At 40.7% G+C, this 15,308-nt stretch overlaps 1 protein-coding gene across 2 annotated transcripts in view; it reads right to left on the minus strand.

The window, feature by feature from the left end:
* Positions 1-2,518: 2,518 nt before the first annotated feature.
* Positions 2,519-15,308, minus strand: part of ZNF516 (zinc finger protein 516) — a 102,810-nt gene continuing 90,020 nt past the window's right edge. Inside the window, exons 4-6 of one of the 2 annotated variants that reach the window (XM_050319065.1) lie at positions 13,041-13,145; positions 12,082-12,149; positions 5,363-5,558 (exon numbers count right to left, since the gene is read on the minus strand). In XM_050319065.1, coding sequence (XP_050175022.1) covers positions 5,499-5,558; positions 12,082-12,149; positions 13,041-13,145 — 233 coding nt within the window. In that variant the 3' untranslated portion in view covers positions 5,363-5,498. Of the gene's footprint in view, positions 5,559-12,081; positions 12,150-13,040; positions 13,146-15,308 lie in introns of both variants that reach the window. The other variant, XM_050319057.1, reaches the window with a different exon arrangement.

Below are 15,308 nucleotides of genomic sequence, written 5' to 3' on the forward strand. Positions count from 1 at the left end.
TCTAGCACCCTCAAAGGATTACTCCAGTTCAGCAACTGCTTAAAACACAATGCCTTCTTGTCTGCCTTGGTTTTTTTTCCTTTTTTTCTCATGCTGCTTGGGGCTAATCAGTCTGCTTGTTTCTCTAAAAGAGCAATATGCTTCTCCAAACCCCTTAGGTATTGAACAGACTCTTCAGTTCGGCCTCAACTACTGATAATTATAGTTCTACCTCTGGTTCACCCATCAGTCAAGAGAGTAAAGATCAAAAAAGGCATTCCCTTGTTTTCTGTCAGAACATCATTTAGGCTAAGAACATTTTTGCAGAGTAAGATCCTTCACTGAGTTTAAATTATGTGCTTATTTTCACAAGTTTCTAATCTGTCTCCCCAGAAGCTACCTGCATATCCCTCCTCCCTTTCAGGGAACAGAAGCTCTCTGCAATGGGCATACACCTCTTCTACCTAGGTTTTGCAGTTTCTGCTCCATTACCAGATCCTTTTGATCTCTCAGACTGTTGACTTTATCCTTTTTGGCAACTTTTTCACTCTCTGGTGGTTCTCCTCTGAACCTCTCGCTCTGCTCCCGGTTTCTTCTTGGTCTCGTCCTCAACTTTGACCTTTCTCAGACACTGCTTCCGATCTACTTCAATTTCAGAGGGCCAAAACTTAGCCCCTTACTGATCTTTCATGTACTTTTCTTCATCTCTCTTACTTATGGTCCTATGAGCAACATCCACCTCAGTATTCAGACCCACAGAAATGGGTCACGTTAATGCTTTCGATACCATTACCCAGGCCACAACAAAACCAACCCCTGGTCTGTGCCAGCCTCCTACTCACTACACATCCTTTTCTAACTACCAAAAGCATCCCTCACTTTGGCTAGTAACTTAGAAATACTTGCTTATATCCAACACATACGGATTTTTTTTCCTCCCATGTACCATCTGTTCTTTGATTACCAGCCTTGAATGAAAGGCAATTTTTTCCTGTGGTTTAGAGTTGGTTTTGGGTTTCTTTCTCCCAAAAGCAATAGTAATGAACCTGAAGGAAAAAATACAAGCAAAAATACCTTTGTAATACTACCATCTACCTTGAGCTAGCTAATGATGTCAACATGCAGTTACAGTCCTTCTCAAAAACGCCATCATCCACAGAGCTCTACAGAAAGCAGTCAATAGGGGAGCATGTCTATGGTTGACAATTATCTTCAACTGCTTTACACCACTCGCTGCTCCAGAAGCAAGTATTTCATAATTTATAATTAAAAAACTAAAGTGGAAGTTTTTATATATATTAATGTACTCCATTTCACTTGTGTTACCCTCTAAATACTGGGACCAAGCAGGTATTCCTTACCTACAAGCTCTCAGTGAATCCATATGAGCTTTGCCTCTAAACATTGGATCGCCCTGAAGCGTGGGGCTGTCCAACACAGTAAAAGAGAAAGGAGAGAGCATTAGTGAAGAAGACTCTGCAATTCAGTGCTTTGCACAGAAATGCTAGCTTAAAACAACTGGCTTGCAGGGACAGTGGGAAATTTGACTTTTCATAAAATGCAACCTTTCCCACTCTTAACCCAAAACATTTTATATAGTAAGAACCCAATAAAGATGTTACACCTCGCTTTGTTTCACATCTTTGTGACAGATCGGTGTTTGAAGGAGAAATCCCCACCTGTGTCAATGAATTCCAGCACTCCTGGTGGAGCTGCTGAGATACACTTGAGGTAACCCAGCACGGGAATACAGCAAGGAAGAACAAAACCAAACACAGGCCAGGTCACAAACCCTTTGGGCATGAAAATGAGTGAACAGCAGGGGGATGCACTACCACTCAAATAACACAATGTTGTAAAATGGCTCAAAACATCACGCACGTTCTGATGCATCGAGTAGGACAGATGAACACGTGCTCCCCACAACACACAGCATCCCAAAGTACAGAAGGCAGCAACATGTTTAGAGGGATTACTATGAAACATGCATGATGCCAACACCTGGAAATCCTTCTAGCAACAGATTTTTATCTTACAGTTAACAGCAGAACACTTTTTGCACCAACAAGCAGCAGCTATTTTCCAAAGGATAAAAACTACTTGCTTTCATTAAAGCCCAGTTTTTGATACGACAGAGGCAGAAACTTTATGCTAAGGTTTTCCACTAAGGAGACTAAGTGGTTTTAAAATGCAAACCTAAAAACCGTCTGGGCTTTCCAATTGGCTTTACGTTTTATAGAATGCACCGATTTATACACAGCATTTGTGACAGAAGGAATTTCAAGAATGCAAGCAGCACAATGTAGTAGCTGATTAGGTCTGTGGAAAAAGTTTCCCCAAGTTCAAGTTTTGGTCAGTGTACAATATTCAGGACGCAAAAATACTCTGGTGAAGGTGGTCTGTCTTTCACTTCAGCTATAATAAAAGAGATCTTCTACACTTTAGCTGTAATAATCCACACACACAAAAAAACCCCCCAAAAACAGAGAAAGGGGAGGGAGGGAAGGAGGAGAGAAAGATGGCAGATACACTGAGAATCTGCAGTGTAGATAATCAAACCCTTTATTGTCTAAGTTACATTAGACTTGCAACACCATAAAAACCTGTTAAGAAGAAGAAACAGTAAATTGGTAGAGGTAGTAGAAAGTCCCTGTAACAGTCATAAAAGGGCTTTACAGGAGTGTGTCATGCCAAAAAAACTTATCACATTGTTTAAAAGAGCTGATGGAAGCCCATTGACTAAATAAATAAGGAACACAACTCATTTTAAATACTATGGCCTAACTAAAATAACAAATCAATACGATGATATAGAAGAAAACAAAAATCATGGGATTCTCTTGAGAAAACAGATGGTCTTTAAGGTTGGTTTTTCCCCCACCCACTCTTGTTTCTTGTTTAATTAAGTGAAAATCTCATGTCTGTGCTATACACAGCATATAATTATTTAAACTGATTTTCCCTACTGTTGTTCTTCATGAAGCTAAATTATGATTGTAAACTTTGCTGATTAGTACCCTGGTAATGGCAGTGACAGCACTAGCTTCTCTGTCATGGATTCTGGAAGAAAAGTTCCAGAAAGAAGGTTTTGGCTCTAAATATTAACTCAGATTTTCTAGCTCAGCTTGCCAAAAAAATACAGTTTAAAAAAAAAGAGAGAGAAATTACAAATGTACACTACACTTTTGTGCCATTTTGGGTGTAGAAGAGTTTTTAATAACTAAACCACAAACAAATAGATTAGGCAACTAGCTTTTGTGCATTCCTGAACTGTCACCCTTACTTTCTTTCATGGAAAATATGACTGAGAAAAGCAACAAAACAAAACAAACAAACAAAACAAAACAAAAAAACCAAACAAAAAACCCCCACCCAAAAAACAAAAACAAACTGACAAACTGAGAAAGCTAGTGCAAACCCAAAATGATAATCATTAAGCAACACAGCAAAATATTCCCATTTTTTCATTTTTTCCTTTTCTTTTTTTCTTTTTTTTTTTGGTGTACAACGGAATGTGTCTATGCAACCTCCCTCAAAATAACTTCACAGAACAGTTAATTACAGTCACTTTTAAGCACTTGCACAGACATTCCTAACTACACCGAGACGTACAGAGGATTCTGGTATACATCTTGTGTAATAGCATAAGGAAATCTAATGTAAAAAAAATACATAAGGAAGTTAATTTGCATTGTTGCAAGTGTTGCAAAGTAACAAAACCTGTCAAGTAATTTAAAACCAGTAACAAGTAGTATCCAGACCAAATTACTCACTAGATTTTTTTAAAAAAGGAACCCCCCCGCCCAACAAAACTGTTAGAGTAGAAAGATCACGCTCTAAGGTTTTTTCTGCCTTTTTTTTTTTTTTTAAACAAATCTTTGTCAGAAGCCCATTTCTAAAAAAACAGCACTATTCCGTTACTGTATTAAGTAAACTGTGGTCTCACCTGTATTAAAGGTTAGCATAATTTCTGTACATGTAAAATTATTGCTTTTTTGAAAAATATATTTAGCATGCTAGGTTTTTTTTTTAACTCCATTTCCTGCCTTTACAAAATGTTACAATTTAAAAAAACAAACTAGTAAAGCTTTTGCAAAAATTTTCACAGAACATTTTCTTTCAAGGCAGCAGTAACTTTTGATAATGCATAAAATTATATGTGCAAAATCTGAAACTCTCAGAAATATTACCATCACACATAGTGTCACAGCAATAAGAAAAGAAAATATTTAAATTGGTGGAATACATTTTTAATTGCTTACACTGCATGGTTTAACAACCTGTTATGTGCCACAACCCCACCTTGAAAACTTGCAGTTAAAGAGTTACTGTAGAAGAGGTATATAAAGCTCTTTTTTTAACTTTTTTTTTCCTAACACCACCAGTGATCACCAAGTACAAGACATGACACATTTATATGAACATTAACCTGCCACCACAAAAGAAGTTTCCTCGTCTTTCCAGAACATCACTGGGCCCAAGGAGGAGCAAGTAGCTGGCCTACTGAACCAAACGAAAGAGCAGAGAGCACCTTACAGCCCCACGGCTGCCTGAATTCGTTCAGTGACACCTCTTCTCTTCTAAACAGAGACATCAGCGGCATTAGACAGCTGAATGTTTTATTATTTCCTTTTTTTTCTCTAAGTGAAGACTTCCTTTGTGATCAAGTTGGAGAAAGTAGCCCTGTTACAAAAAAAAAGGTCCTGAGAGTAAAACACAGAAGCCTGTTTTTTTTCTTAGTGTTCGACCAGCTTTTCTGTTCCAAAGCAGAATAGAAGCTTTTCTCTGGAAGTGTTTCAATTTCCATATTCACATACTATTAATGGTGCGCAGTCAAGAGCAAGAGCACTAGAAATGCAAGTGGTCCCCAAACTGTAATGAAACAAACCATTGCAGAATGACAGTCTTTCTCTTTAGTCCCTTTAATCCTTCATCAAGCGTTGCTTTCTCAGCACCGAATGCCACCTTTCCCCCCCCCGCAACCCCCATTCTTCCTCTCTCTGTTGGTTTTTTTTTTTTTTAATTTGCTTTTCAGCATAACAGGCAGTGGCAGTTTCATTAATTAATACTTCTCCAGCCCTCAAATCCACTGCTGTTTTTCAAATGCATCAAATAGTCATTGTGAGCATCAGGGAGGTTTTTGTTACAGTGCTTAACTTCTTCATGCTGTCCAAATCACATAAAGTTTAATTTTTCCAGTGTCTCAAACTTCTGTTGATTAATATAGATGCCACAGTGCTTGCCAACTCCACTGTTTATTATAAAGGAAATAAGGAACCATGGGACTGATTAGTACGTCAATTTATATATATCTTGTGTAGCATCTTCATTTATTTTAAAATGATTAACAGCGCAGAGGCACCCCCCTCCTGGCAGAGCGCTGGTTTCAGTCTCGCGCAGCAGCTCCGGGCGAGGCGATGGCTGCAGGGGGGCTGCTCTGCTCTGCTCGGTATGGGGGGCTGCCGGCGCTGCCCCTCGGGGCTGGGGGCTGCTGGCCTCAGGGCTCCTCCGCCAAGGCTCTAGGTTCCCTTCCGGAGATGCAGCGTGTGGGTGACCTCCGCACCGACGTGGTCTCTCCCCTGCAAGAAGAAGAAGACAGGGAAAAAGCTCAATCTCGCCTCTGCTCCCAGGCATGACCCTCCAGCAAGTCCTGCTGGTGTTTGTTACCCTTTATTAGCATCACGTACACTCATCTTGACCCACCACACGAGAAGTTTTTTGGTTTGTTTTGGGGTTTTTTTTAAAGCATCTCCACCAAGAGCAAAGTGTGTCAGGCCCATATAAAGTCCCTCCTTCAACTACAGCAGCGAGTCATAGCACCTGATGGAGCAGTTCAGAACAGGCTTCTGAGAACAAGGAGGGAGAGAAGAGGCCTCCAAAAAGTGGAATTTTTGTGCTGGCCAAAAAGGATTCATAACTAGATCAGTGCTTTAAAAAGGCTGAAGTTTGAGGTCACAGAGGCAGCTGAATGAAGTAAAACTGAATTCTTGGGCAGGTCTGTCAAATGCTAAGGCAGCTTTCCACACACCCCCCTTGTCATCTTCCTTTTATTTTCTTAGCCAATTTTCATGAATAATTACCATGTTGGAAAAAATAGCAGGGATATTCTAAAATCAAGTGAAATTAAAGATAACATCATGAATAAGTGGGAGCCTGCAGCTCCCAAGAAAAGCTTTAAAATGACATTTAGAACATCACTGTCGGAACAATGCAGTTTACAATCCTGATCCTAAAACAACATGGCAAGATTAATCTTACATAAATGCATTATCCTTAAGCTAAAGTCTTGATGAAGTGAAACAGACCATTTTAAATTAATGCAACATAAAATACGGCACCCATGTAAAATCCAAGCAAGTTTCAAGCTGTGCCTATGGCAGCCCTCGAAATAGCTAAAGAAAGCCCAGCTCTGGTTGACATAATGTATTAAGTGCATCTCTTTTGTTAATAGATTTAGAAAATTCCTAATTAAACCTGGCCTGAGATTCATGACATTTACCAGTCAAAGTTTGGTTTAAGTCGGAAAGATTTGTAACAAAATTAAAGAAAAAAAAAGCTGCTGTACAGACTGCAGTATATTTGAAATGTAGGAAACAGTAACTGAATGAGAGATGTGATAAAACTTCCTTAGTTGGATGCTGAATTTCCTGCAGTAAACTAAGAAAGATGCTTTACATTTTTGCACGGCTGCATCATGCCTGAGAGACACAGCCACAATTCCAGGAGGAGGCATTCATCATTAAAATGTCTCGTATCGAACCGCCTCTACACACACGGGGGAGCACAGCAGGGCTTCACCAGGATAGGGGAGGAGGGATGGAGAGAGGCGAGGGGATGGCAGGCACCTTGTCCCAGTTTCCCTGGGTAAGAACTGAAAAGAAGGGCTGTAATTTAGGGGTGCTCTCTTGGGATGGATAGCCTGCAGGGTGGTGAAAGCGTGCCATGGACCACATAGTACGGGGGATCTGTGAAAAGCATAATCCATCCTCCCCACATCTGCAAGGAGAGTGCAGAGGGGCTGGAGGTGGTGGGTGGCTGGCTGAAGCATATTTGTGCTGCCAGTTTCACTGAGAAACAGCACCTGAGATTCATGTGTGCCAAAACCCACCCGGCAGCTCAACCCCTTGTACTCCCCACAGGCCCAAGGATACAGTCAGATTTTCAACTGGCTGATACACACAGTTGGATAGAATTCATCCTAAGAGACATGTTTTCCCTTTTTAAAAGTAGCCTTTCTTCACTTTCAGTGAAAACCAGCAGATCTTTATGTGAAACCTAGAGCTTCCATGCCAAAGCTGCTTTCATACCAACTTCTAGGGCTTTTCACTGGTTAGCAGGTAAAGAATAGTTTGTGCACATGTTAATATACTGGAGGGCAGATCATTGCACAGCCCTGAAATAAACTGCAATGACCGGTCTGGAGCACAGATACCACTCCTATTTGCTGGCAATGGGAAAGTGTTGAGGCAAGAACTGCAGCTGCTAATCCTGTCTCTAATGCTCACAAAGTAACAGACATACAGTACATGCATATTACTCAGCTGCCAGTACAGCAGCCTCCATGGTTCCTTGATTGTTTGCATTATAATCTCCATATGTATGAACGAGACAAATTAGGTTGCCATTTATTTGTTCATTATCTATTATTTTGATTAATGGAATTCTTGTTCTCAGAATAACTATTTAAAAATAACATTTGCAATAATGAGGACTGAACTATTAATCATGATCTTTGGAAGAAACTCTGCAAGGAACCAGGGCAAGACATTTCATAAGAACAAATGTCATAAATAGGACTTTTAACAGACAGCACCAAAATTTTGAATGCAAGAGAACCAAAACCAGCCAAATTCAGAAACCAATAGTATACTAACTTTTTCATTTGGGTTGGGTTTTTTTGCCTCGTCCCCTTCTCTCAAAAGTTGCTTTAGGACAAGTACAGCTGTGCTATTTCTGGATTAAAAAAACATTACAGGTAACAGATGTCCCCAGCTTTTCCCCCTAGCTCCTTCACAATACACATACACACATATGCACCGTGTTTTCTTGATGGTTCTTTCCAATCTGTCTGTCCCCCAAATTCTGACTGTTCGCATTCATGCTATTTCAAGTACTGAACACTGCAAGAAATATTTTAAAATACTTCTAGTGGAGAAAATTAAGACTTATGGACCCCTTATGAAGGTGTTTTACCCCGTCACACAGGACCTACCGCACATTGCTCTTTTCAGCAAATGAGGCCCACAAACTGTGGTGCCCACTGCTGTTTCACAGAAAAGGACCATCACTGCCTTCTGGCATGGGGAAAGCTTCAACCAGAAGTATTCATGATTCCAGCAGTTCATTTTTTTTTTTTCCTGGGCTGTAGCTTCTAATAGATTTTCTGTGAATAAAAGGGTGTTTTTCTGTAGAGGACAAAGGTTGGGGTTTTGGGGGTTTTGCTTGTTTCACTTGAAGAGAAAGTGAAGAACTTGGTGTCTCTGGTTTCAGTGCTGCAAATATGCTTCACAGATATATGTAGATATATATTCTCAATTACACAGAACTCTTCCTCACTGATAACTAGTAAATCATGCCTTTTGAACACCCAATTACTTGTTCCTTAAAATTTTTAGAGCATATTGACTGACACTGATAGAGGATAGACTATATTGCTACAGTGGGCCAAGCTTTCATACGGCTTTAAAAATGCAGAAGCAGAAGATAAATGCACAGCATACAATTGAAACTGCTACCACTGCTGTCACCATTTTGCAAAAGCAAGCTCAAGACTGACTCCTGTGCCACTGGGAATTGGGCTTCTGGCTGCAACGCTGCAGCATCAGGCAGTGTCTCTGAAATGACCCCACGCTTTAGGAGAGCTTTGCTTTAAGATACACACAGTTGCTTTGAGACACGCGCTGTTGCAAGGCCCCTTCCGAAGGGTAGCCAGCTTTTGTCTTGCCATGTACATGCAATTGGAGTGTGCTCCCCCAATTCATGCCTACTAAATCATATCTTTAGAGGTTGCTTAGTGTATTCCAAATTAAGATACATATTCATTGTGGATAAGCAAGCCTAATTATGTATATATTGGGATATTTAGCATTTATAAAAATATTCAGAATATTCAGTATGTTTAATATGGCAGCATTTCAACAGAACCTACATGACTTTGCACAGATTGTATTGACTTGGGGTATGTAATGAGCATTTTTTGTCCTTTAGATAAAGAAGAGTAGGAAATATTCCACAGTTCATGGGAAATTCACTTTATGTAAAAATGTCCTTTTTTTTAAAGCATTCAGGTAGAAATAAGAAACCACAGTAAATAACATTATGAATGAACACCTTGTTTCCTACATTTTATTTGTATTTCATTGGTGCTGACAACAAAGCATGAAACACAGCCCAGTGCTCATAGTATTAAAACCATGTGTGTCCCATCTTTTTTACACACTCCAACAGGTGACCTCCTTTTCAGTGACACCGAACACCTGCATGTCCTGTTGGTGGTTCACTACCCTAATGCAGGGTTCTTATTTATACATCTAAATATAGATTTATCTGGATCATTTTTGAAAAAGCCTGGCTGTAGACCCTATTTTTAACATGCAGAATTAGAATTATTCTGTGATAAAACTGCCATATAATGAAGCACTGTTGTAAGCTACCATGCTGGGGGATTTTAAAAGCCCTACTAACATTCTTTCATAAAGGAAACCTTTGGAGATGATCTTCTGGTTGACTACAGAAGGGAATGGGGAACCATGAAATACTAATGTTAATATTTTTACTCTTTAGCAGACTACTCAGGGGAAGATACTTTACCTGTGAGGAGGAAACATTATGTAAAGTGGATCATTTCCACTTGACATTAAATAAAAAAAAAACCTTTCCTTCTGAAGCTACTGTACACGGTAACTATTGTTTCTTGCTCAGAGCATGTGCACGGCACTTCTGTAACTTGAACTGATTTTACACCATAAACTCTCATGAATAGATCTGTCCCCAATTAAGAAATGAAATGAAGACACGGAGTGACAACATTTTAAGTGGGAAATGGTAATGTTAACGGAATGCTGCAGGCACCGTTCTCAGTGCGAGCTCATTTCTGTGCTTCTAAAGGCCCCTACAGCTGCAGGTAGAAATGAGAGCATTCCCTCTGTAATGCCCAGGGACTGTGCAGGTGGAGTCTTCTGGGGGAGCACAATGCCTGCTTGCAGTGAGAACGAGTAAAACAGCAGACAACTGAATAATCCTACCCGACACAGATGCTGACAAACTGAGACAAAGGCTGATACTGAGGAGCAAACAAGACAAAAGAAAGGGAACTATCTCCTGGAGAAGTAATCATACTGCATCTTCTGTGGGAGCACTAGTGACTGGCAAGAGATGAAGTGACTCGTGAAGCTAACCCTACTCAGAACTCTGCTGTATTGAGAGATGCTGTAATTTAATCAAATGCTCTGAAGACAGATTGACAAGGACTGAGACTGTAAGAGCAAGCTACATTTGCCATGGAAGAAGTTAGTCAATAAATTATGGCATGACAGTAGTTTACAAAGACAAGATTACGAGTAAATTTATTGCACAGTAATATAACTCGGATCACAAAAAGAGTCCAGATGTGGTCTGAGCTGCCACATTTCCTTTTGGATAGATATGGCTATTTCAGAATTTTTTGGAAATGTATTTCCAACTTTGACCTTTTATTGTCTTCTAGAAGAAAGAAACTTAGATGCCCTCAGAATCCTGTCTCAACTACACATGAGAGAAAACCACATGCACAAAAAGATGAAAGATCATTTTAAAAGATGCTTAGGTTACTAAATCTACATTTCTAAACTGGTAAAAACCAAAGACTAGCTGAACTAGTTGGCAGAGCTGCAGTGTGTCACTGCCACATTTACCATGTCTGTGTCTCTGCCATTCACTCTGTCTCTGTTATTGAGAGACGCGTCCTTGCACAATTTTATGCTTATCCAGCATCACAGAATAACTTTGCCATTACTGTCCCAGTAACGCAAAGCAAAACAAACACTGCCCACAACAATGAAGTGCTATGCCATCTTGAAAACTTTATGAGAATTGCTGGCCACTCCTATGGCTTGATGTTAACAAGATGCTCCTGTGGCAGAGGCTGTGTTCCCCACACAGCGTTTGGGCCAGAAAGATGCAAGTGCGACTGAGAAGGTCCTAAAAGCCTCCATGAAGGGTGTAGTATAATGAAGCAGGTGATGTGGTGGTGCCCAGTGAGGATGTTTATTGAGCAAGGAGAAACCGCTTCCTAAACTTCATAAAGGAGAATGCAAGGAGGTGCCTTCTCTAAGCATGGCCAAAAACATCTGCAATAGTTTAGTAAGAGACAGGAGGATGGGGGCTGCTGGAATGAAAAGTAAAGCTAAAAACACGGATGAAAGGACAAGTGAGTGATGCTGGAGGCAGTTTCACAGTGAAAGAAAACCGCCCATGAAGGTGTGTCCTGAAACTCACCTGCCAAGCTACAGGATGGAGTGGAAAGGTTCAGGTTATGACACTAGTCTCCAAAGATGTAAGATACATGAAAAAAATTCAGTTTAATGATTTTCTCTGTAACAGCTTTGTCATGTATAATTCAGAGCACTGAGAAGTGTTTGTTAAGACAGGAAATTGTATGGTAGAAACAGGAAAGCACACCAACATACAGAGTCCACAGAAATTGGTGGATGAGAGCCTTTCAAAGGCCAGGTACTGAATATCAGGGTACAAATAATCTGAAAAATACAGACTAAACGTTAATTGCCTTGTGGCAGCAGAAAATGTGTTAGTTGTAAAAGCAAATTTCTGTCTCACCGTTACATGTCACTGCACATTACAGAGTTACCTATCCCACCCAGTCCCCAGTAAGCCAGTAACATGTTTATTTAAACACTAACTACCTGCTTTACAATTAACTGACTCTCTATATAACAGATTCTGTTAAAATGCTTAAAAAATTTAAAAGTTAAAAATTAAGCGATATCATCATTATTATTTATACATGTTATAAAACAGTCAGTACTTTAGTGATGAGTATCACTGTGCAACTTTCTCCCAGCTACCACATTAAAAACCAAACATCCAATTAATTGTAAAACATACTTGTTTTGGGGCATCTGCGGAGGTGGTGTGAACTTCAGTACCTCGGAGTCCATTAGACTCAAATACCACTGTGGGAACAAGGGGGCTTGTTAACAGATGAACATTCAAGCTTCGTTAGTGTGTGTACATTATTTGAGACCATTACAGATTAACCACGTTCAAAAAAAGACACCAGCTACTAGCCTGTGGCCGGAAAATACCAATTTACCGTAACACTTACTGTAAGAGAGTGTGCTAATGGCAGCCTAGGGCCACTGCCCTTTTTAATTCAGACTTCAGTGCTGAAGAAAGCAATCACTGACAACATTAATTATCAGTGTATGTGTAAAGGGACCCTCTTCTTGCATTACTTACCATTTGGCTTCTGTCATTTTGCATCAGACTGGCTTATGTATGCATCATTCACACTTTTGAGAAGGAACCTGCTAATCTCACTGTCTCATGCAATGCTCAGGAGGTCTCAAGGCACTGGTGGCTTTAGCCTCCTCCAGCCTCAACCACAGACTGTGTCAGGCTAAAAATGGCTGCTAGGGCTGACCAGTGTGAGGAAAAATCTTGTTTCCCACAAAAATGTTCCTGTCAACAGCAACGATGAGGCAAAACAAAGCCTTATGTTGTGCTGAGAGGGATACTTTGATTTCAATTTGTGCTGGTGGCAACAGAATTCATTAGCATATTCATTTCTGAGTACCCTACTCTCTAATTAAAATAAAACATTTGCAAACAGAGTTATCTTAAATGCATTGCAATTTTATGGAGTTCGGGCAGGGATCAGGTAGGCAATATCTGGAGAACAAGAGCAACAGTCGTAAAAATAAAAAACCTGTCTATAAGATTTAGGTACTGGAATTACCTAGGTTAACATGGGATGTGAAATGTAATTCTCGGTATTTTGTTAGCAGAATCTGAAAGCAGGCAAGTGGGAAAGGGAGAAAGAAAGAGCAAGTGTGAAAAGGTACCTGCATGGGACCTCTGATGAGTCCTGAGGTGACTGGGTTGGGTAAAGCATTTTCCACATTCTCTGCAGACACAGTCTCCTTGGCGTATTTGTGTCCTGAGCATCCCTGTAGTCAGGAGACAGGGGGAGAGAGGAAGAGGGGGGGCGGGGTGGGGGAGAGGAGAGAGGAAAGTTGAGAAGAAAACATTATGCCAGAAGAAAACATCATTAGTATGTCTAATGTGTCATTATGTGAGGCTACCTTCAGGCCCTGGATGACAACTGTCAGCCTTCATCTAGGCACTGGCTGACAGGCCAGGCACACACAGGACTGCAAGAATGCATAAATTACATTGAATTAAAAAATGCTCCCCATGATGTGCCCGCACCAGGACTGGCATGTCAGGTGTGCGCTTTTCAGAGCAGCTGGATCCACTTCTCAGCCATCACCCAGCTTTGTCAAGCAGTACATCAGGCAAATCAAAGTGACTCCAGCGTGGCGGAGACAAGTCACATGGATAATAGGAAGTGAGTAGGACCAGAGCCCGACTGTCCCCCCCAGGCGGCAATACCTCAGAGACAAATGCAGAGTGAGCGGAGCCATCGCAGACTGATCAAACCTTTCGCCCCTGCCTACCTGCCTGCCGGTGCTGCTTTGACCCTGGACCTCTGAGGCACAGACGAAAGACATCTGTGAATGAAAGTGTCATTCCGGACATTTTGAGCTGGTAGCAGCGCAGCAGCCTTCCCCCAGCCCTGGGTAAACATGTTTTCTAGGCCATTAGCATTTGTGGAAAACCGCTCAAACCTCTCCTTTTTCTCCAAAGGTCAGTTTACAGCATCTGACTTAAAGGGCTGGTCTTTGTCTTTTTGCTGCTGATCAAAAAAGACACATTTGACTTTTATTGGGCTTTTTTACTATTAAAAAAAATTATGTTTGAACATCATCTTTTCTATTTTGGTAAAACGCCCTCTTCAGAAGGAAAGAGTTGATGTTTCCAGTTGCCACTGGAATACTTTGGCTTTTAAAGAAATTCTGAGAGGGTTGTCAAGAGAACTGAAGTTTCAGCTTTTCTTTCATATTCCCCTCCCTATTACAGCACTTAAGAAGAATAAAATTATGAACAAAAAGTGGTAACAAAACCTCTCCACGCAACTGAAAAATCAACTGCAGGATGCCAGAGGATTCATCCAAAATATGGATGCTGTAACTAAAGATGAATGGTAAAGAAGACAGCTGCCATTTACTCTGCTGTTATGACACCAAGTGTCCTGTGATGGTTTTCACCACACCATATATTGGAAAGAAATGTCTGGCTGGAAAAAAGGAAAACAACAACAACAAAACCCCAAACAAATGCCAGCAAATGCCCCACTCACAAATTGTTCTCTCCTTTTATAATAGCACCTCCTGCAGATGGCAGCACAGTCTGTAAAATATACTTGAACACTCTATCTCCCAAAAATTAAGTTTCTGGGAATCAAATAGAAGACTGTGATTTTGGAGAAAATCCAGATCAGTTATACCCACACACAGAAACAAACAAAAACCTTAAAAAAAAAAAATCACATGTCAATGAGAGCCTTAATGTACTATAAGGAGATAGATTTGCCTTGTAAAGCAGCCAAGATCAAAGCAGTTTTCTGATCTGTTACTAGCATTTTCCTCACTGGTCAGAACTATAGCTGAAAACTTGAAAGCAAAAAGCCGAAGGAAGTGTGCTGAGGAACCAGCTGTGACCTTTGCTGGACAGCCCCATGCCAACTATTGGACAGGCAGGGACTCCCAGAGCAGCTCCTGTGAAGGCCAGGAGAGGTGGGTTCCTCAGGTCATCGTTCTGACACCTCTGGAGAGAGATTTAATCCCTCTACCCATGTCTCCCTTTGTGGAAGATGAATACACTTGTCTCAGCAACCATTACAGACCCAATCCAAAAGCCTTCATGGTAGCACTGCTGCCATCTGAGTCATGCATGCATGAGGGAAGGCTGAGGATGCTGTTGTAAGCCAACATACTCTGTATGAATGCCAAAGGTGAGTGGGTTAACACTTTCGGATATCTAACCCCTCCCCAGTTCTCACTTTATGGTAGGTATTCAAAAAGCAGGTGGAAAAAAATGCATCACTTCCAGGTATATTTGCCATTGTTGTATTTCCTAAGTAGCACCATAAGGCTTTTGATAGTTAAGAGCTTTGAGCCATGGGCATCACTGCCACAAGGCAATACCCCCATGAATCATCACTCAGGTTATCCTATACGTGGAAAAAAGAGGGTGGATGACTACAGGTC

Source organism: Myiozetetes cayanensis, unplaced genomic scaffold (genome assembly GCF_022539395.1).
Source record: "Myiozetetes cayanensis isolate MyiCay16 unplaced genomic scaffold, myiCay2020 scf1, whole genome shotgun sequence".
NCBI lineage: Eukaryota > Metazoa > Chordata > Aves > Passeriformes > Tyrannidae > Myiozetetes > Myiozetetes cayanensis.